Genomic DNA, 27,077 nt, shown 5'->3' on the forward strand with positions numbered 1-27,077 from the left:
AAAGAGGAAAATGTGGTGCAGAGGAGGGCTAGTTGACAAGGTGTAGTATGAGGAGAAGAAGCAGTAGGAGAGGTAGATCAGAGAAAGGTCTGGAGAGGTGAGGGGAAGGAGGATAAAAGATGAGTAGGCGGAGAGGAGCTAAGGAAGGCAGCAGAGATAGGAAAAGATAACAGGAGCAGAGGAGGGGTAAGAGGTGTAGGAGGAGAGGAGGGGAAGAGGAGAGGAGATGTAGGAATAGGGGAGGAGTGGAGAAGAGAGATAGGAGGAGATGAGAGAAGAGTAAAGGAGCAAGAGAGGAGTGGTAATTGGAGAGAAGAGTAATGGTAAAAAGACAGGAAAGGAGGTGCAAAAGGAGAGATGGGGTAATATGACTTTAATACTATAATACCTAGTAATATCCATGTAAATGGTATATATAGTTTTTTGAGCTAACTATATATAACATGTCCATAGTTAAACTTATTTCATTTATATTAATATACAATATGTGTCAGGTATTTGTTCTCTATATATATATTGTCCACTTCTGTAATAGGCATATATATTTACAGAAAAGTAGTATATATAGACAAAATAAAATCTTTACAATGATGTGTATATATATATATATATATATATATATATATATATATGAATATCTATAGATGAAAAAAAGTGGCAACAGATAATGGGAAAATGAACCTACTATAGACTTATTAATTAGAGATGAGCGAGTACTGTTTGGATCAGCCGATCCGAACAGCACGCACCATAGAAATGAATGGAATTACCTGGTACTTCCGCTTTGACGCCGGCCACTTAACCTCCCGCGTGCCGGCTACGTCCACTCATTTCAATGCGTGCGTGCTGTTTGGATCGGCTGATCTTAACAGTACTCGCTCATCTCTATTATTAATAATTCCTTGGAGTGCTGCTTCCCGTTCCATATTGTTTGTCCATATTCAGATTCAGTAAGGTGTGTACCTTATTTATACATTTAATATCATGAAATACTGTATATTTAGAGCTTTTATCTTTAAGTTGTGCCAATTATGTATCAATTTAGCCATTTAAACACTTTTATTTCAATATATTAAAATATATATCCATCATAGCATGTTATATTACTAGTATACTATAGTATATTATTATGTATTAGCCATTGTCATGTAATAGTAAATTTTTTGCATGACATGTTTCAGCCCATCAACCACCTTAGTGGTCTTATTAGGATGGGTCCCTACACTAACACTTTACATATAGGGCAAGAGATAAACGTCTTAAAGATTCACTGTTACAGTGTAGTTTTTAAGAATTTGATCTCTGGGGTCTAGTCTATAGATTGGGTGGTAGCATTTATTTTACAAATAAAGTCTTAGTGTAGGGACCCATCTGAATGAGGTCGCCGTGACGTGGCAGATGGGCTCGCACAATACCCAAATTGTGCGCTAAGAACCTCACGTTTATAACTGAAGTCAGTAATACATGAACATGTAGTCCAAGAATTTTGTCATTTAAAGATCCGCACCAGAAGTATCAACTCACTTGTCAGAACTGTGCTCAATGAGTGGATTTTGTGGTGGAATCCACCTCACAATCAGCTCCAATACAGCCAGGACCTGCAGCTAATAGCTCCTAGGCTTGTCATTATATCCCTTATATTACATGTGTTACAGAGGCAGTGAGTAATAGAAGGCAATGTATTTTACTATTCACTGCAATATATTAGTATTGCAGTGAACAGTGTGAGCGATCAGACCGCCTAGGGGGTGTAAAGTAAAAAATAAAACAAAATTTTTAAAAGAATAAAATAAATCTATCTATCTATCTATCTATCTATCTATCTATCTATCTATCTATCTATCTATCTATCTATCTATCTTTACTAGCAGGAGGGCCCGGCTTTGCACAGGTATATTACATTTTGGTATTGCCGTGATCGCACTGACCTACAGAAAACAAGTAACATCATTTTTACCACATAGTGAATGCCATGCAAATTAAACCCCTAAGAGATTGGCGCAGATGCATTGTACAGGATATTGAATGGTGTCATTACAAAGTATTTCTCCTGCAAACAATAAGCCGTCATGTGAACCGAAAAAAGAAAAATTATGTCTCTTCGAATGGGGAGAGAGAAAAATGGAAATGCAAAAATTGACAGAGACATGAAAGGGTTAAATTCACCACAAGCATCTGCAATATTGAGGAACCAAAGGGATCTCCATATAGGCCTTGGCCATAGAGAAGAGTTTATCAACAAAGGGGCAAGAGCGGTCCAGTACTGCATTAAAAGTGAAATTAAAATCTCCACCCTAAATTATCGTAGAAGAAGCTAACCATTCTAGCAAATCACTCAACTCATGCAAAAAGGCAAGCAGGGGCTCATTGGGGGCATAGGAATTGACAAGATACAGTTCCTGATCGAAGCATTTAGGCAGTGCCGACATCAGCCCCATCTGGCGTCGCTCTACCCCTTGGCCCAAGGGGAAGCCAGGTGCCTGCCTTCTCCAGCCCCATCCAGAGTCTCTCTACCCCTTGGGCCAGGTGGGGAGTCGTGGCCGGGTGCCTGCCATCTCTAGCCCCATCCAGAATCACTCTACCCCTCGGGTCTATGGGTGAACTGGGGCCGAGCGGTTTCCTCCTCCAGCCCCGTCCAGAGTCGCTCTACCCCTTGGACCCAGGGGTGAGCCAGGGCCGGGCGCATGCCTCCTACAGCACCGTCCGGCGTCGCTCTACCACTTGGGCAAAGGGAGTGCTGGGGAAGGGCGCTTGATTTCTCCAGCCCTGTCTGGCGACGCTCTACCCCTTGGGCCCAGGGGGAAGCATGGGCTGAGCGTCTACCTCTTCCAGCCCCGTCCAGCGTCGCTCTACACGTTACTTAGGTTGTATTACAGATAGTATTAACAGTTTAGGGTGAGCCACATGAGACCGCGTTGAGGTCAGAATACACGCACAGTGTGAACACTGTTTGGACACTTCCCCTGCTGTCCGTCTGTTGCTTTCAATCTTTGCATTGCATTGAAATCCATAGGTGAAACCTGTAGTAATAATTGACATGCTAAGGATTTAAAGCCTGCAGTGCAAAGAGAGCTGCAATTTCTTACGTAGCATGTGGATGGGATGAAACTGTGAGGTTACGTTCACATGTAGGAATTTGCAGCGGGTTCCATGGCTTGGGAGTCCCTGCCGATTAGGAGCATTCCTGCCCATCACCAATGCATTCACAATTGAAGCACCCATTGAAATAAAAATTTACATTTAAAAATACTTTATTAACTGGATATCAGAGCAATGTCCCCCAGCTTGTGTTTTGCTATTTACATAAATGTGAGATGTGTACATGAGTCTGACGTATGGTTCATTGCTCTTATTGGCCACATGGAGCACTACTGTAGGAGTACAGACGTGTAGCTGAAATATGTTGCCATTACATATGGTAACATACTAAGCTGATATACAATACAGTTCCGATGAATGCTTTGATGTAACAGTATGCTTAGTGGGTTTGAGAATCAAGTGTTTCAATCTTCTGAAAAGATTTGGATAAGTCTTCAGCGGTTGGCCGTTTCTTAGGATCTCGTGACAACATTTTGCAGATCTCATATTTCTGTGAAAAAAAACAAAATTGACCAAAAAAAAGGTGAGAAATGACAAAAAATAAAGATACAAAGGTATAGAGGTGAAACGCACTGCAGAGTGAAATCTGCATTAGATAGAAAGTGCTGTTGATTTCAATATTCACATACAGTGTCTTGTAGATTTCCATGTGTGACTATAGTCTAATAACTATTTACCTCCAATGGATGCAGCTCTTCAAACCCACTGGGAAATTCACATTTCCGAACAGATTTCCAATGCTTAAGAACAGAAAAGGAAGAAAAACATTGTCAGAACTAACTGAATAAACTTCTCATAGAACCAATAAAACATAATTTAATAGTGGTAATTCAAGGTCTCTTTTGGAATAAAGCTGCCTTATGCTTCGTTCACACTCGCGTCTGGTATCTTTCCATTTGCAAACCGTTTCAAAATAAAAAATGGTTTGGTACAAAAAGGATTCCAAGCGGTTACACAGCGGATACCGAATCTGTCTTTTTAGGGTAAGTTCACACAGGAGTTTTTTGGACTGGAATTTGATGCAGAGATTGCCTCAGATTCCGGTCCAAAAAACGGCTAGCAGTGCACCGGCATCCAGTCGCGGGATTCCGCTCCGGATTAGGCCCAAATGAATGGGCCTAGTTGGGAGGGAGGTGTCGCGAGGCGGACGTCCGTGGCTGAATCAGCTGCAGAATCCACCTGAAGGAAGGGCAGGTGCTTTCAACCAAGCACTAAGACTTATATTAGGACAAAGATCCCAACACTTGGAATAACAAATCAACACCTACTTTATCTTTCTCATGTTCCGAGTAAAATATCCATAAAAGTTCAAATAGTATTAATCCTAATGCGTAAATGTCAACTTCATTCTCATACTTGTTATATTCCTGTGGAAAAACAAAACATCAAATAGTAATTAACAATGTGACCAGATATACAAACGTATTCTGTGCCTGAATGGTAAACGTATGAAGATCTACAGGTCATGTTTTATAGTTTCTCACCACATCCTAATTTTCTTAGGCCTCTTGCACACAGCAGTGCCGTTTTTCATGGACATAATGTCTGTCACAAATGGCTGTGTGTGTCGGTGCAAGAGAATGGACAGCCATTATTCCTATGGCACTAAATAATGTCCATCGAACACATGAATTTCAATGGGTCTATTCACATGCGACTATGTCCGTTTACATAGACAAAGATAGTACATATCAGTTTTTTTGACTGCCATGAACAATGTGAATAAAGATAATAAATACAATGTGTTCTCAAAATGGATGTGTGACGGACATTGATAAGACGACCATTACATGGCCATTTTTTGTGGTCGTGTGAATAAGCTTTCAATCTTGTCGTTTTACAACCATTTCTACTGGAAATTACCAATGTTCTCAGCTTCCTACATATTAACAAGGTGTGCAGCTAAAGCCAAAGACAATACACCTATACTTCACCTCACATGCATAGTAAACGTAAAATACTCCTGAACAGAGCCACGGACAGGACTGGGATCTTAAACTCCAGTAGCATGAGGTTTAGGGTTCCCTTCAATTACTGTAAGGCTGGGTTCACACTTCCGTTGCTGTCCGCCCAGTCCTTGTGTCCATGCAAAAAAAACAGAGAGGTCACATATGGACCCCAGCGGTCACCTTTAAAAACCTATTCAAATGATTAGGTTTTAGAGATGACCATCGGCAAGCCGTCCCCTGTCCAGTTTCCCCGGGGTTTATGCTGAAAACTCTGGGGCGGACATCAACGGTAGTGTGAACCCAGCCTAATTCTACTACACAGGACTGTGAGTATGTGGGCCCTATAACAAAGGACAGATTATGACAATGGATAATAAAACCATAAATTAATAATATGGCTAAACTCACCCTCTCTAGTATATTAAAAAAATTAGAATAACACTGACGTACAAGTGAATCCCAAATAAGCAGAACGATCATTTGATGGTACATAGAGAATAATCACCTGTTCTGGAGCCATGTAGGACGGTGTACCAGTTCCACGGGTTCGCTCAACTGCTTGACTCTCTTCTTCACTAGTTATATGAGTCACCAGGCCAAAATCTCCTATTTTCACTACCATGTCTTTAGTAAATAATATATTTGCAGGCTGTAACATAAGGATATTTATTACTTTGGAAGGGACCTTATCATGTCTTACATGTGTTAAACAATGCTAAGATCATAACACAACAGATGTACCTGCTCCGTGCTCAATGACACCAGTTATACATGGAACAATAACTCGGTAATAGCACTGGATTGAAGTGAGATCCTCATGCAATCCATGCAGGTTGTCTTGTGAGTGAGTGTAACTGGCATGTACTAGCACAATGGACACATTTCTAAGGCTATGGATCAAGATTAGAGATGAGCGAGTACTGTTCGGATCAGCCGATCCGAACAGCACGATCCATAGAAATGAGTGGATGCACCTGGTACTTCCGCTTTGACGGCAGCCGGCCGCTTAACCCCCCGCGTGCCGGCTACGTCCATTCATTTCTATGCGAGCGTGCTGTTCGGATCGGCTGATCCGAACAGTACCCGCTTATCTCTAATCAAGATCAAAAAGAAGCCAAACTGAAAATCATTCATATTTTTATTATTTGTACTTATTAGTATTTTTGGAAATATAATCCTCTCTAGTATATTATATATGATATGTTGTGAAAGATATATTCAAGTCTCTGAGCGGGAGCTAATGGGTTTAGGTACTAGGGAAATGGATCTGACCCATATATCATATATATATATACCCATATATCATGCCCATGTTCATCACACCTCACCAATGTATTTAGTGACTTAGAATGTTAAACATATTTAAAGGATATGCCCACATATTCAACAATTTTTCTATTGTCTCAAAACATCTAAAATGAAAGGGGCTATCCACTTTCTACAGTCGATGGCCTATCCTTAGGATATTAGATCTGTGGTGATATTATACTGTAGGGGCTCCAATGAGGAGCCCCTACACATTAAACTGTGAGAGGCCCTATGAGGGGCACATTATACTGTAGAGGTTGCAATAAGGGGAACATTATACTGTAGGGGCAACATGGAGGGAAACATTACAGTATACAAGCCACAATAAGGGGGCAGTATGCTGTGGGGGTGACAATAAGGGGGGCATTATGGTGTAAGGACCATAAGGAGGGGGGGGGGGAATTTTACTCTGGGGCCCAAAATGAGGGAACATTATGGAGTAGAGGTCATACTAAGGAGGATATTATAATGTAGAGGCTACAATAAGGGGGCATAATACTGTGTCCATATAAAAGAAGTCCTACTGTGCAATGTTTGTACATAAACATTGTCATATAGTGTCATATAGAGAGTCAGAGAAGCACTTACACAGCATCTTTTTGCACATACTCAAAATTGTAGAGTATAAAATCAAAGACATAAAACGGATCAAGGTCTTGACAAATAACCTCTGGTTACGTTCTGGACCCATAGACTATACACATCTAGGACGGTCCACTCTCTGCAAGGACATGCTGCAGAATGGGGGAGCCAACTGTAACTACAGCCGGAGCTCCTACAGAGAAGGCAAGGACAGTGCAAAACTGCAATTACAAAAAAAAAGACGAAATGCTGTCCGCCCTGAATCAGGGAAATTGGCCCGGTACAGAAAGGATCTTAACTAACAGGAAAGTGAACACTCAGTGCAGAAGACTCCTGTATACATTGGAGGAAATCAGTTAATTCCAGGTGCTGATGTAAGTCCTGCAGTCCTGGATAGCATGCCCCATATGATTGTTGGCGGGATGATTCAGCTATGGCCATGCCCTCCTTCTGCATAGGACCCATAGTTACCACGTGGTCTACCCACATTAGAAGTATGCCACTGTTTTTACAGGTTCTTTGCAGAGCTATGGATCTACATGGTAACAAAACAGCAGACATGTTAACAAAAAAAAAAAAACCCTTTCTGACAACCTTGACGTGATGTTCACTGTAGAACGTCCTTATTTTAATATCATGCTTGTATTTTCATATAATTATAACAATATGTATGAAAAATACATTGTAATATGGCTAAATTAATCTGATTTACCTTCAAATCTCTGTGGATAAATCTTTGGGAATGGAGGTATCTTACTCCTTCAATAATCTGCCGAAAGATCTCCAAACTCTCTGGTTTGTTAACTTTAGGGTTTTTTCCAAAGTTCCTCTCTGTGATCCATTTTTTCAAGCTCCCTTTTTCGCACAGTTCCATTAGAATATAAAGGTAAATCCCAGTTCTTCTACTAAAGCCACTGCAACACACCATAAAGAATTCTGTTTGTGTAGATGAAGGTGGAACGCGAGCTTTTGTTTTCCATATGAGAGTATATTGTAAGTATATGTTACTAGTCTTTAGACTATGGGACATGCAGCTGGTGTGGACCCACTGTCTCACAAACCTGTTTGTCTTTGGGCTATTGAGGGCATAGCCTAAGTGATCCACTAGTTTTAACCCTTTAACCCCTGTACAAGGATCTTGTCTTTGCTACTTAGAACCACCAGGCTGCTACCTCTAGGGATAGTCGTGGTACAGGTGAAGCTGCCCCAGGCCGGTGTATAGCCCTGAAGGATCAGGCAAGAGAGTTTTCAATGGGATAAACCAAGGTCAGGAAGGACATAGCTCTTTTGTAACAGTAATCTAAGCAGAAGTCAGAAACTGTGATAAACATGCAGAGTTCAGGGCAGGCGGCACAGGATCAGGTATGAGAAACAGATCCAAGATCAGGAAGCAGGTAAACAGTCATAGTACATAGTACAGTGCTCGTGGTTTCCCTATAGCTCAACACATTACTGTTTGCAACAGTCATTTGTGGTTCAAACCACCCGTTAGCATAGGCATCCCGTCTCGTTCTGGTCGTTCTGGTCCCTCTGTATAGCTTCTTTGTTAGGGCCAGACTTAAAGGGGTTGTCCCATCTCAAGGATCCTATCTATACTGCTGGTTAATGTGAATGTAAGACTTTTCCTAAATACACTGCTTCAGCAAAACTGCTTTGTTTGTCCACTATCTTACTTTATTCAATTCTTTGTGGCCACAGCCCTGACCTAGCTGCTCCTGAGTCAAATGATGTATCTGCTGCTCTCAGGGGGAGGGAGGAGGGGCTAAGTGCAGGGAGCGAGCCTGTGTATCTAGCTATTCCTGTGTCTACACCACGTGACCTAGGTTCCTGCTATCAGATAGGGGAGAGGAGCTGCTTTCATTTCTTCTGTTCTCCCAGTTATCAGGCTAGCTAATACAATTGTGCTCATTATGGCAGAGACAGGCAGTCTCTGTATGTAACACAGAATGGAGTTGCTGCTGCCTGTACTTCATAGTCCAATGTGGGTGGGCGGAGCTAAACAGCAGGTTGCCTGTGAAACCCCCTCCACCAAATGATGCAAGAAACCAGGAAGAAAGAAGATTTTACAAGAGTGAAGACTGCTGAGTATGTGAGGTGGGAATACCCCTTTAAGGGTGCACTTAAAGAGGACCTTTCATCACCTACAACAAGTCCAGTGAAAGGGTCCAGAGAAAAGATTCCAACTGCACTGGGATCAATGGTGTAGAACCTATTAACAGAGGCTAAGAACTGGAGGTGGTGAAAGGTGCTCTCGAAAGAATCCCAGGTTGATCTGTGCCTGTCTTTTTCTAAATAAGTCTGCTCAGCCCCTGACATAGTGCCTGAGTAATATATATATACCAAGCATGCTCGTTCCTGGTAATCTATTCTGTTACTGCATCCTGACTGATTCACCACATGACTAGACCTTGCCAATCCTGACCTTGTTCTGCTGACCTTCTTTGTATGATCCTGGCCTGTCTCTGACCTTGAAAGATGCACTGCCTATCCTGACCTTTGCCTGTTGATGACCTTGCACACTTGCTGCCAGTCCCAGACCTTATACCTGTACCTGACCGCTCTTTTGCCTGACCCTCTGGTGCTCCGTACTGGCATCTCTCCGGCTCTGTGTATAATTTATATTTTATGTTTTTGCTGAAACTTTGGTTCCAGATACTAAAGGTGAAGGAATAATGACAACAAGTTGTGGTAAAATCATGCACAACTTTGCATTTGTATGCAAGTTATAGTAATAATGTGAGTTTATCACAAATCACAGGGAAACATCATGATAAATATGATCCACAGGACCCTCACCAATTATGATAACAGGTCCATTACCCAATCCGAATGAAGCGGCAGGTCAAGCATGCATTCTTCTCTTTGGGATTATGGGAAATGCATTGGAAATGAATGGACCTATACATTAATACACGAGTTTAAGAGACCCTCATTCTTGTTAGTGATAGAGGCCGCAGCTCTCAGACCCTGTAACTTCTCCCCTGTGTACTGGAATACTATTGTATGGCATATAAATATTGGAGTAAATAAAGTAAAAAATTACTTTTCTGGCAGAAAAAACAAACAAACCAAACATCTTTTACCAAATAATTACCTTGAACTACTACTGCTGTCACTGCTGTCAGGAAACTCATCCTGTCCCAACCAGGAATAGAAGTAACGTACAATATGTTGATTTTCAAGGCGCGCTAAGGCTTTTACTTCTTCTTGGTCCTTACTTTATTAAAATAAATACAGATTTATCGTGTTATTGTACAACAAAATGCATATGGAACAATGTTAAATGAGTATGTATATATAATTTAAAGGGGCTCTATCAGCAAAATCATGCTGATAGAGTCCCACATATGCATGAATAGCCTTTAAAAAGGCTATTCAGGCACCGTAAATGTTATATTAAACTACCCCCCCCCCCCCCCCCCCCGTTTTAAAATAAAACCCTAAAAAAGAATGTTATCTACTTACCGAACGTGCAATCTGGGCGGGCATTCAGGGTTCGCCGTCTTCTTCATCCACGCCTCTTCTTCCTGCGATGTCCTCGGGTCCCGTCCTCCTCTGGCGCTCGCGAACTGACATTGCTTAAAAAAAATGGCCTGGGCGCATGCACAGTAGCACGCGGCTTCTACTACGGCTACTGCGCATGCGCCCAGGCCATTTTTTTAAGCAATGTCAGTTCGCAAGCGCCGGAGGAGGACGGGACCCGAGGACATCGGAGGAAGAGGAGGCGTGGATGAAGAAGACGGCGCACCCTGAATGCCCGCCCAGCGTGCACGTTCGGTAAGTTTATCACATTCTGTTTTAGGGTTTTATTTTAAAATGGGGGGGGGGGGGTAGTTTAATATAACATTTACGGTGCCTGAATAGCCTTTTTAAAGGCTATTCACACATATGTGCGGCTCTGTCAGCATGATTTTGCTGATAGAGCCCCTTTAAGGGAACTGAAAATCTGTCTGGACTAGATAAAGGGGAGGCTTTCTTGTAGAGGTGGATTCACGTTATTCCCATCTATACATATTTTCACTTAAGATTTCAAGTTGATATTTATTATATCGTAAGATATTTACCTGTTCCGCAAATTCACTTTTTTCACAGCATAGAACTTGTCCTCGAGTATTTTCCTTGCTTGTACCACATGACCATAGGATCCTTTACCAAGTTTGGAAATGTTGTCAAAACCTGCCATCGGACCAGAGCTACTAAAAATATAAGCATCAAATACTTCTTGGTTACAAATGGTCACAATGGATTCCATTTTGAAAATGTTCTTAAAGGGGTATTCCTATCTTAAAAAGTTATCCCCCTATCCAGTGCAGCGGTAGTTGGGACAGCCCACACACTGCTCCATACAATTCAACAGAACCATTGACTATAGCCGAGTGCTGTACTTATTATAGCCCATTGTCTTATTGTGTTTTGATACCTATTAAACTTAAAAAAACAACAACAAGCTGATTGACAGACTCAATAATAGAATGACATTGAACAGCAAAGTTGCCAAAGTCATGGGACAAGATCACTTTTAGGGTCCATTCACAAGGAGGAAAGTGGCGCTGATTCTGGCACGATAACTCACGTAAGAATCAGCGCTAAAAAAAAGACTCCCATTGACTTCAATGGGTTCCGTTTTCCATGCAGAACCCATTGAAATCAATGGGACAAAAGCCTCCCATTGATTTCAATGGGTTCTGCATGGAAACCGGAACCCATTGAAGTAATTGGGAGTCTTATTTTCAACGCTGATTCTTACGTGAGATATCGTGCCAGAATCCGCGCCACTTTCCTCTGTGTGAATGGACCCTTAGACTGAGGCCCCTCGTTGTGGAAATGCAGCTTTTTTTGTTGCAGATTTTGTTGCAACACGAATGGTTACAAAAGGAATGGGGGAGTTCTTATACTTCTCCCTTCTGCTCAATTCACTCCTGGGTTTGGCTAAAACAAACCGCAGCAAAATCTGCATCAAAAAGAGCTGCGTTTCTGCAATGTGGGTCCTTAGCCTTAGCCTAAATGTGAATGGTACTAATATGGGCCTATCTCTCTCCTTCCAATAAGAGAATTCATATTAAAAGACAAAGCAGGACTTACACACTGTGCATTGTAATTGTTATCATAACTCATAAAATATCTTTGACTATATTAGATAGAAAACAATTGCAACAATACCTTTTTATTTTGCTTGAATCACCACTTGATGTAGTTGAAGATGAAAAAAAATCTCTCTAAGAACAAGTAGATAAATTGATTTAGGATTGCTGTTACTTTCTTACTAACCATGTGTAAGTATGTATAGATACCTGTTTTTACAAAATTTTCAGCTTTTTTAAAAAAAAATTTTTTAGAACAAGTTGTTCTGTTTAGTTTTTTCCACAGCTTGTCAGTGGCATTACAGGAGTTAAGGCCTCGTTCACATCAGCAGTCGTATTCTGTCCAGGGGAGTCCGCATGAGGACCCTCCTGGACGGAATACCAAACGCAACTGTAAGCGCTGCGCAGTGAAAGCACACAGACCCCATAGACTATAATGGGGACTGTGTGCTTGCCGCCAGATCTCCGCAGGGATCATGCGGACAGAAAAGTAGCTCGCAATCTACTTTCCTGCCTGCATGATTCGTGCGGACAGTGCACAGCCAGCACATGGACCCCATTATAATCTATGGGGTCTGTGTGCTTTCACTGCACAGCGCTTACAGTTGCATTCGGTATTCCGTTCTTGTCATTTCCAGTGAGTTCTAAAATCGCCTACGTAAAGCCATCTCTTCATTGAGAACTAGGATGGATTCTCCAGTAATATTTGTACATGTACATTTAAAAAAAACCAAAAACCTAGAGATACATATATTCCAAAAAGGCTAGCCAAAGGCAATCTGCTAAATATAAAGCAATAAAGATCTGTATCAGAAAAGCTTGTTACCTCAGAATTAGAGGTTCCTGTGCTTGGAAATCCGCTTTCTGACGATGGTTTAATGTGGCCATTGGTGACAGCAGGACTGTGAAAAAAAAAAAAAAAATCACAGTTGATATCCTTGAAAAAATGCAAATAATTTTATAAAATTGATACAATGTGATTTTCTGGATTTTATTTTTAATATTCTATCTCTCACTGTTAAACTTAACCTACCCTTAAAATTATAGTCTTTGTCAGTGGGCAAACTTACAAAATCATCAAGGGATCAAAAATTATTTCCTTCACTGTATATAATATGAACTTAATAAAATGTTTTTTTGCCCAACCACAACTTCTATTTGATGCTTTTTACCTTGAGACAGAAGACTGTCCTGTTACTGAATCGTCCGGCAAATCTTTTGGCAAGTTCTAAAATGAATTCAATACCGTTAAAGAACTCAATTCCATTGTATGTTTTAGTACAAGTAACTAATGACAAAACAGAAGACAATGCAGCTCTGTTCTGCTGTTAGGATATGTTCAGATGTGATGAATTTATAGCAGATTTGATGTAAATGTCAGTGTGGATTCTGCACAGAAATGATTATTAATCTTTAGAGATGAGCGAACAGTGTTCTATCGAACTCATGTTCGATCGGATATTAGGCTGTTCGGCATGTTCGAATCGAATCGAACACCGCGTGGTAAAGTGCGCCATTACTCGATTCCCCTCCCACCTTCCCTGGCGCCTTTTTTGCTCCAATAACAGCGCAGGGTAGGTGGGACAGGAACTACGACACCGGTGACGTTGAAAAAAGTAGGCAAAACCCATTGGCTGCCGAAAACATGTGACCTCTAATTTAAAAGAACAGCGCCGCCCAGGTTCGCGTCATTCTGAGCTTGCAATTCACCGAGGACGGAGGTTTCCGTCCAGTTAGCTAGGTCTTAGATTCTGGGTAGGCAGGGACAGGCTAGGATAGGAAGGAGAAGACAACCAACAGCTCTTGTAAGAGCTAAATTCCAGGGAGAAGCTTGTCAGTGTAACGTGGCACTGACGGGCTCAATCGCCGCAACCCAGCTTTCCCAGGATCCTGAATGGAATACACTGTCAGTGTATTCCCGTATACCCGATATATACCCCGATACCCGTTCCAACGGTGTGCCCCCCCACCTTCACCCCAGAAATACCCTGCAAGTCCCCTAGCAATAGAATTGGGGCTATATACACCCACAATTTTTACTACTGGTATACAGTGCCATTGTCTGACTGGGAATTCAAAGAATATATTGGGAATACAAATACCCTCATTTCTTGCTACTGCCATATAGTGCCAGTTTCTGACTGGTAATTCAAAGAATATATTGGGGTTACGTGCACCCACAATTTTTACTACTGGTATACAGTGCCATTGTCTGACTGGGAATTCAAAGAATATATTGGGAATACAAATACCCTCATTTCTTGCTACTGCCATATAGTGCCAGTGTCTGACTGGGAATTCAAAGAATATATTGGGGTTACGTGCACCCACAATTTTTACTACTGGTATACAGTGCCATTGTCTGACTGGGAATTCAAAGAATATATTGGGAATACAAATACCCTCATTTTTTGCTACTGCCATATAGTGCCAGTGTCTGACTGGGAATTCAAAGAATATATTGGGGTTACGTGCACCCACAATTTTTACTACTGGTATACAGTGCCATTGTCTGACTGGGAATTCAAAGAATATATTGGGAATACAAATACCCTCATTTCTTGCTACTGCCATATAGTGCCAGTGTCTGACTGGTAATTCAAAGAATATATTGGGGTTACGTGCACCCACAATTTTTACTACTGGTATACAGTGCCATTGTCTGACTGGGAATTCAAAGAATATATTGGGAATACAAATACCCTCATTTCTTGCTACTGCCATATAGTGCCAGTGTCTGACTGGGAATTCAAAGAATATATTGGGGTTACGTGCACCCACAATTTTTACTACTGGTATACAGTGCCATTGTCTGACTGGGAATTCAAAGAGTATATTGGGAATACAAATACCCTCATTTCTTGCTACTGCCATATAGTGCCAGTTTCTGACTGGTAATTCAAAGAATATATTGGGGTTACGTGCACCCACAATTTTTACTACTGGTATACAGTGCCATTGTCTGACTGGGAATTCAAAGAGTATATTGGGAATACAAATACCCTCATTTCTTGCTACTGCCATATAGTGCCAGTTTCTGACTGGGAATTCAAAGAATATATTGGGGTTACGTGCACCCACAATTTTTACTATTGGTATACAGTGCCATTGTCTGACTGGGAATTCAAAGAATATATTGGGGTTATAAATACCCTCATTTCTTGCTACTGCCATATAGTGCCAGTTTCTGACTGGTAATTCAAAGAATATATTGGGGTTACGTGCACCCACAATTTTTACTACTGGTATACAGTGCCATTGTCTGACTGGGAATTCAAAGAATATATTGGGAATACAAATACCCTCATTTCTTGCTACTGCCATATAGTGCCAGTGTCTGACTGGGAATTCAAAGAATATATTGGGGTTACGTGCACCCACAATTTTTACTACTGGTATACAGTGCCATTGTCTGACTGGGAATTCAAAGAGTATATTGGGAATACAAATACCCTCATTTCTTGCTACTGCCATATAGTGCCAGTTTCTGACTGGTAATTCAAAGAATATATTGGGGTTACGTGCACCCACAATTTTTACTACTGGTATACAGTGCCATTGTCTGACTGGGAATTCAAAGAGTATATTGGGAATACAAATACCCTCATTTCTTGCTACTGCCATATAGTGCCAGTTTCTGACTGGGAATTCAAAGAATATATTGGGGTTACGTGCACCCACAATTTTTACTACTGGTATACAGTGCCATTGTCTGACTGGGAATTCAAAGAATATATTGGGGTTATAAATACCCTCATTTCTTGCTACTGCCATATAGTGCCAGTTTCTGACTGGTAATTCAAAGAATATATTGGGGTTACGTGCACCCACAATTTTTACTACTGGTATACAGTGCCATTGTCTGACTGGGAATTCAAAGAGTATATTGGGAATACAAATACCCTCATTTCTTGCTACTGCCATATAGTGCCAGTTTCTGACTGGTAATTCAAAGAATATATTGGGGTTACGTGCACCCACAATTTTTACTACTGGTATACAGTGCCATTGTCTGACTGGGAATTCAAAGAGTATATTGGGAATACAAATACCCTCATTTCTTGCTACTGCCATATAGTGCCAGTTTCTGACTGGGAATTCAAAGAATATATTGGGGTTACGTGCACCCACAATTTTTACTACTGGTATACAGTGCCATTGTCTGACTGGGAATTCAAAGAATATATTGGGGTTATAAATACCCTCATTTCTTGCTACTGCCATATAGTGCCAGTTTCTGACTGGTAATTCAAAGAATATATTGGGGTTACGTGCACCCACAATTTTTACTACTGGTATACAGTGCCATTGTCTGACTGGGAATTCAAAGAGTATATTGGGAATACAAATACCCTCATTTCTTGCTACTGCCATATAGTGCCAGTTTCTGACTGGTAATTCAAAGAATATATTGGGGTTACGTGCACCCACAATTTTTACTACTGGTATACAGTGCCATTGTCTGACTGGGAATTCAAAGAATATATTGGGGTTATAAATACCCTCATTTCTTGCTACTGCCATATAGTGCCAGTTTCTGACTGGTAATTCAAAGAATATATTGGGGTTACGTGCACCCACAATTTTTACTACTGGTATACAGTGCCATTGTCTGACTGGGAATTCAAAGAGTATATTGGGAATACAAATACCCTCATTTCTTGCTACTGCCATATAGTGCCAGTGTCTGACTGGGAATTCAAAGAATATATTGGGGTTACGTGCACCCACAATTTTTACTACTGGTATACAGTGCCAATTTCTAACTAGGAATTCAAAATGCGCAAGGCTCCCGGAAAGGGACGTGGACGAGGCCGTGGGCGAGGTCGGGGGAATGGTTCTGGGGAGCAAGGTAGCAGTGAAGCCACAGGGCGTCCCGTGCCTACTCCTGTGGGGCAGCAAGCATTGCGCCACTCCACAGTGCCAGGGTTGCTTGCCACATTAACTAAACTGCAGGGTACAAACCTTAGTAGGCCCGAGAACCAGGAACAGGTCTTGCAATGGCTGTCAGAGAACGCTTACAGCACATTGTCCAGCAGCCAGTCAGACTCTGCCTCCTCTCCTCCTATTACCCAACAGTCTTGTCTTCCTTCCTCCCAAAATTCCGAAGCTTTACAGAACAATAACCCAAACTGTCCCTGCTCCCCAGAGCTGTTCTCCGCTCCTTTCATTGTCCCTCAACCTGCCTCTCCACGTCACGATTCCACGAACCTAACAGAGGAGCATCTGTGTCCAGATGCTCAAACACTAGAGTCTCCTCCATCTCCGTTCGATTTGGTGGTGGATGACCAGCAACCCACCCTCATCGACGATGATGTGACGCAGTTGCCGTCAGGGCATCCAGTTGACCGGCGCATTGTGCGGGAGGAGGAGATGAGACAGGAGTTGGAAGAGGAAGTGGTGGATGATGAGGACACTGACCCGACCTGGACAGGGGGGATGTCAAGCGGGGAAAGTAGTGTGGATGTTGAGGCAGGTGCAGCACCAAAAAGGGTAGCTAGAGGCAGAGGCAGAGGTCAGCAGCTTAGGCGAAGCCAGGCCACACCCGGAATCTCCCAAGATGTTCCAGTTCGTACCCAGCCCCGAAAAACTCCCACCTCGAGGGCACGTTTCTCGAAGGTGTGGAGTTTTTTCAAGGAATGCGCCGAGGACAGATATAGTGTTGTCTGCACAATTTGCCTCTCGAAATTGATTAGGGGCTCTGAGAAGAGCAACCTGTCCACCACTTCAATGCGCCGTCATTTGGAATCCAAGCACTGGAATCAGTGGCAGGCAGCAACGGCAGGACAAAGGCCGCCTGCCGTTCACGCCACTGCCACTGCCTCTGCCACTGCCTCTGCCACTGCCACTGCTGACTGTGCTGGCGATGCACTCCAGAGGACGAGCCAGGACACCACTTCATCTGCCTCCGCCACTTTGTTGACTTCTACCTCATCCTCCCCTGGTCCTGTCTTATCTCCTTCTCCTGCACCATCAAAGGCACCATCAGGCGTTTCTTTACAACAACCCACCATCTCTCAGACATTGGAGCGGCGGCAGAAATACACTGCTAACCACCCACACGCGCAAGCCTTGAACGCCAACATCGCTAAACTGCTGGCCCAGGAGATGTTGGCGTTCCGGCTTGTTGAAACTCCCGCCTTCCTGGACCTGATGGCAACTGCGGCACCTCGCTATGCCGTCCCTAGCCGTCACTACTTCTCCCGGTGTGCCGTCCCCGCCTTGCACCAGCACGTGTCACTCAACATCAGGCGGGCCCTTAGTTCCGCGCTTTGCACAAAGGTCCACTTGACCACCGATGCGTGGACAAGTGCATGCGGACAGGGATGCTACATTTCACTGACGGCACACTGGGTGAATGTAGTTGAGGCTGGGACTGCTTCCCAAACTGGCCCGGTGTACCTCGTCTCCCCGCCTAACATTCCTGGCAGGGACACGAGAAGAACACCCCCCTCCTCCTCCTCCTCTACCGCCTCCTCCTCCGCCACCGCCTCCTCCTCCGCCACCGCCTCCTCCTCCGCTGTTAGATTGACCCCAGCTACGAGTTGGAAACGTTGCAGCACTGGCGTTGGTAGACGTCAGCAGGCTGTGCTGAAGCTGATCAGCTTGGGGGACAGACAGCACACTGCCTCCGAGGTGAGGGATGCCCTCCTCGATGAGACGGCAATATGGTTTGAGCCGCTGCACCTGGGCCCAGGCATGGTCGTTTGTGATAACGGCCGGAACCTGGTAGCAGCTCTGGAGCTTGCCGGACTCCAACATGTTCCATGCCTGGCCCACGTCTTCAACCTAGTGGTGCAACGTTTCCTAAAGAGCTACCCCAATGTTCCAGAGCTACTGGTGAAAGTGCGGCGCATGTGCGCCCACTTTCGCAAGTCGACAGTAGCCGCTGCTAGCTTAAAATCTCTCCAGCAACGCCTGCATGTGCCACAACACCGGCTTTTGTGCGACGTCCCCACACGCTGGAACTCAACGTTTCAGATGTTGAATAGAGTGGTTGAGCAGCAGAGACCTTTGATGGAATACCAGCTACAAAACCCTAGGGTGCCACAAAGTCAGCTGCCTCAGTTTCACATCCATGAGTGGCCATGGATGAGAGACCTTTGTGACATCCTACGGGTCTTTGAGGAGTCCACAAGGAGGGTGAGCTCTGAGGATGCGATGGTGAGCCTTACAATCCCGCTCTTGTGTGTTCTGAGAGAATCCCTGATTGACATCAGGGATAACTCAGATCACACAGAGGAGTTAGGGATAGCATCCGATCCGTCACAGCTGGAGAGTAGGTCCACACATCTGTCCGCTTCACTGCGTTTAATGGAGGAGGAGGAGGAGGAGGAGGAGGAAGAAGAGTTGTCCGATGATGTGATGGTGATACAGGAGGCTTCCGGGCAACTTCGAATCGTCCCATTGTTGCAGCGCGGATGGGTAGACATGGAGGATGAGGAGGAAATGGAGATTGAACTTTCCGGTGGGGCCAGAGGAGTCATGCCAACTAACACTGTGGCAGACATGGCTGAGTTCATGTTGGGGTGCTTTACAACCGACAAGCGTATTGTCAAAATCATGGAGGACAACCAGTACTGGATCTTTGCTATCCTTGACCCCCGGTATAAAAACAACATCTCGTCTTTTATTCCGGTAGAGGGGAGGGCCAATCGCATCAATGCTTGCCACAGGCAATTGGTGCAGAATATGATGGAGATGTTTCCAGCATGTGACGTTGGCGGCAGGGAGGGCAGTTCCTCCAGTAGGCAACCAAGTTCTCACCGGTCCACACAAACGAGGGGCACACTGTCTAAGGTCTGGGACACCTTGATGGCACCCCCTCGCCAAAGTGCCGCCACGGAGGGTCCTAGTGTCACCAGGCGTGAGAAGTATAGGCGCATGTTGCGGGAATACCTTTCCGACCACAGCCCTGTCCTCTCCGACCCCTCTGCGCCCTACACGTATTGGGTGTCGAAGTTGGACCTGTGGCTTGAACTTGCCCTATATGCCTTGGAGGTGCTGTCCTGTCCTGCCGCCAGCGTCCTATCTGAGAGGGTGTTCAGTGCAGCCGGTGGCATCATCACTGACAAGCGCACCCGTCTGTCAGCTGAGAGTGCCGACCGGCTCACTTTGATAAAAATGAACCACCACTGGGTAGAGCCGTCATTTTTGTGCCCACCTGTGTAAAGCACCCCAACATGAAACTCCATGTCTGTACTCAACCTCTCCAATTCCTCCGCATCCTCATACTCATCCACCATAAGCGTTGCACAATTCTGCTAATACTAGGCTCCCTCCAACATGATTTCCCCCAACTCTGCTGGTTAGAGGCTCCCTCCACCCTGATTTCCACCAACTCTGCTGGTTAGAGGCTCCCTCCACCCTGCTTTCCCACAACTCTGCTGGTTAGAGGCTCCTTCCACCATGAATTTGCCCAAACTGGGCTGTTTAGAGGCTCCCTCCACCATGAATTTGCCCAAACTGGGCTGGTTAGAGGCTCCCTCCACCATGAATTGGTCCAAACGGGTTTTTAGAGGCTCCCTTCACCATGAATTGGTCCAAACTTGGCTGGTTAGAGGCTCCCTCCACCATTAATTGGTCCAAACTGGGCTGGTTAGAGGCTCCCTCCACCATGAATTGGTCCAAACTGGGGTTTTTAGAGGCTCCCTCCACCATGAATTGGTCCAAACTTGGCTGTTTAGAGGCTCCCTCCACCATTAATTGGTCCAAACTGGGCTGGTTAGAGGCTCCCTCCACCATTAATTGGTCCAAACTGGGCTGGTTAGAGGCTCCCTCCACCATTAATTGGTCCAAACTGGGCTGGTTAGAGGCTCCCTCCACCATGAATTTGCCCAAACTGGGCTGTTTAGAGGCTCCCTCCACCATGAATTTGCCCAAACTGGGCTGTTTAGAGGCTCCCTCCACCATGAATTGGTCCAAACTGGGTTTTTTAGAGGCTCCCTCCACCATGAATTGGTCCAAACTGGGCTGGTTAGAGGCTCCCTCCACCATGAATTGGTCCAAACTGGGGTGGTTAGAGGCTCCCTCCACCATTAATTGGTCCAAACTGGGCTGGTTAGAGGCTCCCTCCACCATGAATTGGTCCAAACGGGTTTTTAGAGGCTCCCTTCACCATGAATTGGTCCAAACTTGGCTGTTTAGAGGCTCCCTCCACCATGAATTGGTCCAAACTGGGGTGGTTAGAGGCTCCCTCCACCATTAATTGGTCCAAACTGGGCTGGTTAGAGGCTCCCTCCACCATTAATTGGTCCAAACTGGGCTGGTTAGAGGCTCCCTCCACCATGAATTTGCCCAAACTGGGCTGTTTAGAGGCTCCCTCCACCATGAATTTGCCCAAACTGGGCTGTTTAGAGGCTCCCTCCACCATGAATTGGTCCAAACTGGGTTTTTTAGAGGCTCCCTCCACCATGAATTGGTCCAAACTGGGCTGGTTAGAGGCTCCCTCCACCATGAATTGGTCCAAACTGGGGTGGTTAGAGGCTCCCTCCACCATTAATTGGTCCAAACTGGGCTGGTTAGAGGCTCCCTCCACCATTAATTGGTCCAAACTGGGCTGGTTAGAGGCTCCCTCCACCATGAATTTGCCCAAACTGGGCTGTTTAGAGGCTCCCTCCACCATGAATTTGCCCAAACTGGGCTGGTTAGAGGCTCCCTCCACCATGAATTGGTCCAAACTGGGGTTTTTAGAGGCTCCCTCCACCATGAATTGGTCCAAACTTGGCTGTTTAGAGGCTCCCTCCACCATGAATTGGTCCAAACTGGGGTGGTTAGAGGCTCCCTCCACCATTAATTGGTCCAAACTGGGCTGGTTAGAGGCTCCCTCCACCATTAATTGGTCCAAACTGGGCTGGTTAGAGGCTCCCTCCACCATTAATTGGTCCAAACTGGGCTGGTTAGAGGCTCCCTCCACCATGAATTTGCCCAAACTGGGCTGTTTAGAGGCTCCCTCCACCATGAATTTGCCCAAACTGGGCTGGTTAGAGGCTCCCTCCACCATGAATTGGTCCAAACGGGTTTTTAGAGGCTCCCTTCACCATGAATTGGTCCAAACTTGGCTGTTTAGAGGCTCCCTCCACCATGAATTGGTCCAAACTTGGCTGTTTAGAGGCTCCCTCCACCATGAATTGGTCCAAACTGGGTTTTTTAGAGGCTCCCTCCACCATGAATTTGCCCAAACTGGGCTGTTTAGAGGCTCCCTCCACCATGAATTTGCCCAAACTGGGCTGGTTAGAGGCTCCCTCCACCATGAATTGGTCCAAACTGGGGTTTTTAGAGGCTCCCTCCACCATGAATTGGTCCAAACTTGGCTGTTTAGAGGCTCCCTCCACCATGAATTGGTCCAAACTGGGGTGGTTAGAGGCTCCCTCCACCATTAATTGGTCCAAACTGGGCTGGTTAGAGGCTCCCTCCACCATGAATTTGCCCAAACTGGGCTGTTTAGAGGCTCCCTCCACCATGAATTTGCCCAAACTGGGCTGGTTAGAGGCTCCCTCCACCATGAATTGGTCCAAACGGGTTTTTAGAGGCTCCCTTCACCATGAATTGGTCCAAACTTGGCTGTTTAGAGGCTCCCTCCACCATGAATTGGTCCAAACTTGGCTGTTTAGAGGCTCCCTCCACCATGAATTGGTCCAAACTGGGTTTTTTAGAGGCTCCCTCCACCATGAATTTGCCCAAACTGGGCTGTTTAGAGGCTCCCTCCACCATGAATTTGCCCAAACTGGGCTGGTTAGAGGCTCCCTCCACCATGAATTGGTCCAAACTGGGGTTTTTAGAGGCTCCCTCCACCATGAATTGGTCCAAACTTGGCTGTTTAGAGGCTCCCTCCACCATGAATTGGTCCAAACTGGGGTGGTTAGAGGCTCCCTCCACCATTAATTGGTCCAAACTGGGCTGGTTAGAGGCTCCCTCCACCATTAATTGGTCCAAACTGGGCTGGTTAGAGGCTCCCTCCACCATGAATTTGCCCAAACTGGGCTGTTTAGAGGCTCCCTCCACCATGAATTTGCCCAAACTGGGCTGTTTAGAGGCTCCCTCCACCATGAATTGGTCCAAACTGGGTTTTTTAGAGGCTCCCTCCACCATGAATTGGTCCAAACTGGGCTGGTTAGAGGCTCCCTCCACCATGAATTGGTCCAAACTGGGGTGGTTAGAGGCTCCCTCCACCATTAATTGGTCCAAACTGGGCTGGTTAGAGGCTCCCTCCACCATTAATTGGTCCAAACTGGGCTGGTTAGAGGCTCCCTCCACCATTAATTGGTCCAAACTGGGCTGGTTAGAGGCTCCCTCCACCATGAATTTGCCCAAACTGGGCTGTTTAGAGGCTCCCTCCACCATGAATTTGCCCAAACTGGGCTGGTTAGAGGCTCCCTCCACCATGAATTGGTCCAAACGGGTTTTTAGAGGCTCCCTTCACCATGAATTGGTCCAAACTTGGCTGTTTAGAGGCTCCCTCCACCATGAATTGGTCCAAACTTGGCTGTTTAGAGGCTCCCTCCACCATGAATTGGTCCAAACTGGGTTTTTTAGAGGCTCCCTCCACCATGAATTTGCCCAAACTGGGCTGTTTAGAGGCTCCCTCCACCATGAATTTGCCCACACTGGGCTGGTTAGAGGCTCCCTCCACCATGAATTGGTCCAAACTGGGGTTTTTAGAGGCTCCCTCCACCATGAATTGGTCCAAACTTGGCTGTTTAGAGGCTCCCTCCACCATGAATTGGTCCAAACTGGGGTGGTTAGAGGCTCCCTCCACCATTAATTGGTCCAAACTGGGCTGGTTAGAGGCTCCCTCCACCATTAATTGGTCCAAACTGGGCTGGTTAGAGGCTCCCTCCACCATGAATTTGCCCAAACTGGGCTGTTTAGAGGCTCCCTCCACCATGAATTTGCCCAAACTGGGCTGTTTAGAGGCTCCCTCCACCATGAATTGGTCCAAACTGGGTTTTTTAGAGGCTCCCTCCACCATGAATTGGTCCAAACTGGGCTGGTTAGAGGCTCCCTCCACCATGAATTGGTCCAAACTGGGGTGGTTAGAGGCTCCCTCCACCATTAATTGGTCCAAACTGGGCTGGTTAGAGGCTCCCTCCACCATTAATTGGTCCAAACTGGGCTGGTTAGAGGCTCCCTCCACCATTAATTGGTCCAAACTGGGCTGGTTAGAGGCTCCCTCCACCATGAATTTGCCCAAACTGGGCTGTTTAGAGGCTCCCTCCACCATGAATTTGCCCAAACTGGGCTGGTTAGAGGCTCCCTCCACCATGAATTGGTCCAAACTGGGGTTTTTAGAGGCTCCCTCCACCATGAATTGGTCCAAACTTGGCTGTTTAGAGGCTCCCTCCACCATTAATTGGTCCAAACTGGGCTGGTTAGAGGCTCCCTCCACCATGAATTGGTCCAAACTGGGTTTTTTAGAGGCTCCCTCCACCATGAATTTGCCCAAACTGGGCTGTTTAGAGGCTCCCTCCACCATGAATTGGTCCAAACTGGGGTGGTTAGAGGCTCCCTCCACCATTAATTGGTCCAAACTGGGCTGGTTAGAGGCTCCCTCCACCATTAATTGGTCCAAACTGGGCTGGTTAGAGGCTCCCTCCACCATGAATTTGCCCAAACTGGGCTGGTTAGAGGCTCCCTCCACCATGAATTGGTCCAAACTGGGTTTTTTAGAGGCTCCCTCCACCATGAATTTGCCCAAACTGGGCTGGTTAGAGGCTCCCTCCACCATGAATTGGTCCAAACTGGGGTTTTTAGAGGCTCCCTCCACCATGAATTTGCCCAAACTCTGCTGGTTAGAGGCTCAATCCACCCTGATTTTCAAAACAAATGTTGGTGCCAACCTCAACTTACTACAAGGGCCAAATTCACTGCTGGTGACAAGCTCTCCTCACTGCAAGTGCCAAATACACATGTTTCAAGGTGTTTTCCTACTGTCAGAGAGGTGGTATTGAGTGTGTAAAGTGTGTAGTTGTTAGGCTGTGATGTTGGGGTAATAGAGGGTCTTTGGTGTGTTAGATGCCCCCAGACATGCTTCCCCTGCTGTCCCAGTGTCATTCCAGAGGTGTTGGCATCATTTCCTGGGGTGTCATAGTGGACTTGGTGACCCTCCAGACACGGATTTGGGTTTCCCCCTTAACGAGTATCTGTTCCCCATAGACTATAATGGGGTTCGAAACCCGTTCGAACACACGAACATTGAGCGGCTGTTCGAATCGAATTTCGAACCTCGAACATTTTAGTGTTCGCTCATCTCTATTAATCTTGAAGGTATGAACCGTTCCAATTGCAATTTCAAATGAATGTCCTAAAATGTATTTGGACATACTGTAAACCCCATAGTCTACATCTCAAGTCTTATTTATAGATTTTACACTATGACTGGACTACATTCCAAAAAATGCTTCATTTTCTAGTAGCTGAAAAGATTCTAGCTAATCCCATCCTCAGTTTGCAGGAAAAAAATCTGCAAGCGTTTTTGAAAATCAAAGTGTGTGCGTGCTGGCGTTTTCCGTATAGATACAATAGGGGCAGAATGTCTGCAGGTAGAGGAAAACTTTTGTTTTTTTTATGTAGCTTTTTTTTTTTTTTTTTACTGCGTCACGCTACTTGGGGCCTTAACCTAATGGAGTTATACAGGGAAAGAAAATCTTATCAGTGCATTTCCTGCACTGGGTAATAATGTATACATATAGCAGGGTCGCCGATTCTTCTCTTCCTTTTTGATATAGCAGGGTTAATCTGAACTTCTGCAATTGGTTAAACTGCCGCATAATAAAACCATATCACATAACACAACAAAAACCAATGCAAAGTTATTGAAACATATTTCTCCATTGAATTTTTTTCAGTTTGTTCTCTTCTGTGATAAGATTTCACGTCTAGGGGGGCGTCAGGGGACAGAGCCGTGAACTCTTATATGAGCATAGATGGGTATGTTCCCTTCTCTTATCTATATGTTTCTCTTGTGGTATGGTATGTGAGTTAACTGTTGTGCTATATTGTATGTTAGAAGTCCTTGTTGGCTTTTATGGTTGATGCTGTGCTTGATGGCAATGTCTCTTATGTTTGTTATTGAACACAATGGGGTATAAGATTTGCTTTTGCACACATCTTGTCATCCGTATACTAACAGGCATCTGATCCACTGTAATTTGTACGTGTATACATGTTCATATATAGATTGACTCATACCTATGGGGAGCATATTTGTATTTTGTCCATGTCTTTGTCCTTGACGTTTTATCTACTTTGTGTCTTTTTTTATATTACTAATACATTTCGTTACTTTTTTTTTACCTTATTTGCTTATATTGACTGCTTCTCCCAATTTCTTTGTCTGTTTTTGTCTTATTTTGGTTTTTGAAGCATGGCTTGATAATGGAGCCTTTACCCTTGTGGAATACACTTGTCTTTGAGGTTTTTTCCTAGTTCCCATTTGTACCACGTTCTTGTTGATTTAAGATTTCATGTTGCAGCCGATAAACCAATTGCAGATTGCAAACCAAAGAGGGGACCTGGAAGTCTAATTCCACTACAGCCTCTACCCATGCTCCCACGCTTAGTCATGTGACCGACCCAGCTCTACCTTTTGTACAAGCAGCTGGACTAGATGGAAACTAAGAATGAGGGTGACAAGTGACCTGCATATATATTAGTATGTAAGCATATCCAGTTCAGTGAATGTCCTAGTAATTTCCCTGCATAACCCCTTTAACAAACCTTCATGGCCTACTAATGCAGTGGAACTTATATGGTATAGTATAGCAAAAGCACTACAAAATGGTAGGTTTACATATACAGTTAACCCCGTAAAGCACCATGTAGCAGAAACACAGCAAAAAATAAAAACTTTTATCTCATGTATACACAGAGTAAAAAAAAAAAAGCTGCAGAAATGCCATGTTTTCAAAAACGCTTGTGTTAATTTTAGCTGCAGAATTGTGAACAATTTCCCAATATATTGAAATAGGGGAAGAAGAAAACAAAGCAAAAACTCAATTCTTGGATTTCCTCCCACATTCCAAAGACATACTGATAGGGAATGTAGATTGTGAGCCCT

At 44.6% G+C, this 27,077-nt stretch overlaps 1 protein-coding gene across 1 annotated transcript in view; it reads right to left on the bottom strand.

Annotated features, from left to right (window-relative positions):
- Positions 1-3,266: 3,266 nt before the first annotated feature.
- Positions 3,267-27,077, bottom strand: part of LOC142196594 (interferon-induced, double-stranded RNA-activated protein kinase-like) — a 37,770-nt gene continuing 13,959 nt past the window's right edge. Inside the window, exons 10-19 of the mRNA XM_075266565.1 lie at positions 13,192-13,247; positions 12,846-12,921; positions 12,099-12,154; positions 11,003-11,134; positions 10,033-10,155; positions 7,651-7,852; positions 5,554-5,697; positions 4,368-4,466; positions 3,777-3,839; positions 3,267-3,589 (exon numbers count right to left, since the gene is read on the bottom strand). Coding sequence (XP_075122666.1) covers positions 3,479-3,589; positions 3,777-3,839; positions 4,368-4,466; positions 5,554-5,697; positions 7,651-7,852; positions 10,033-10,155; positions 11,003-11,134; positions 12,099-12,154; positions 12,846-12,921; positions 13,192-13,247 — 1,062 coding nt within the window. The 3' untranslated portion in view covers positions 3,267-3,478. The remainder of the gene's footprint in view (positions 3,590-3,776; positions 3,840-4,367; positions 4,467-5,553; positions 5,698-7,650; positions 7,853-10,032; positions 10,156-11,002; positions 11,135-12,098; positions 12,155-12,845; positions 12,922-13,191; positions 13,248-27,077) is intronic.

Source organism: Leptodactylus fuscus, chromosome 3 (assembly GCF_031893055.1).
Source record: "Leptodactylus fuscus isolate aLepFus1 chromosome 3, aLepFus1.hap2, whole genome shotgun sequence".
Taxonomy (NCBI): domain Eukaryota; kingdom Metazoa; phylum Chordata; class Amphibia; order Anura; family Leptodactylidae; genus Leptodactylus; species Leptodactylus fuscus.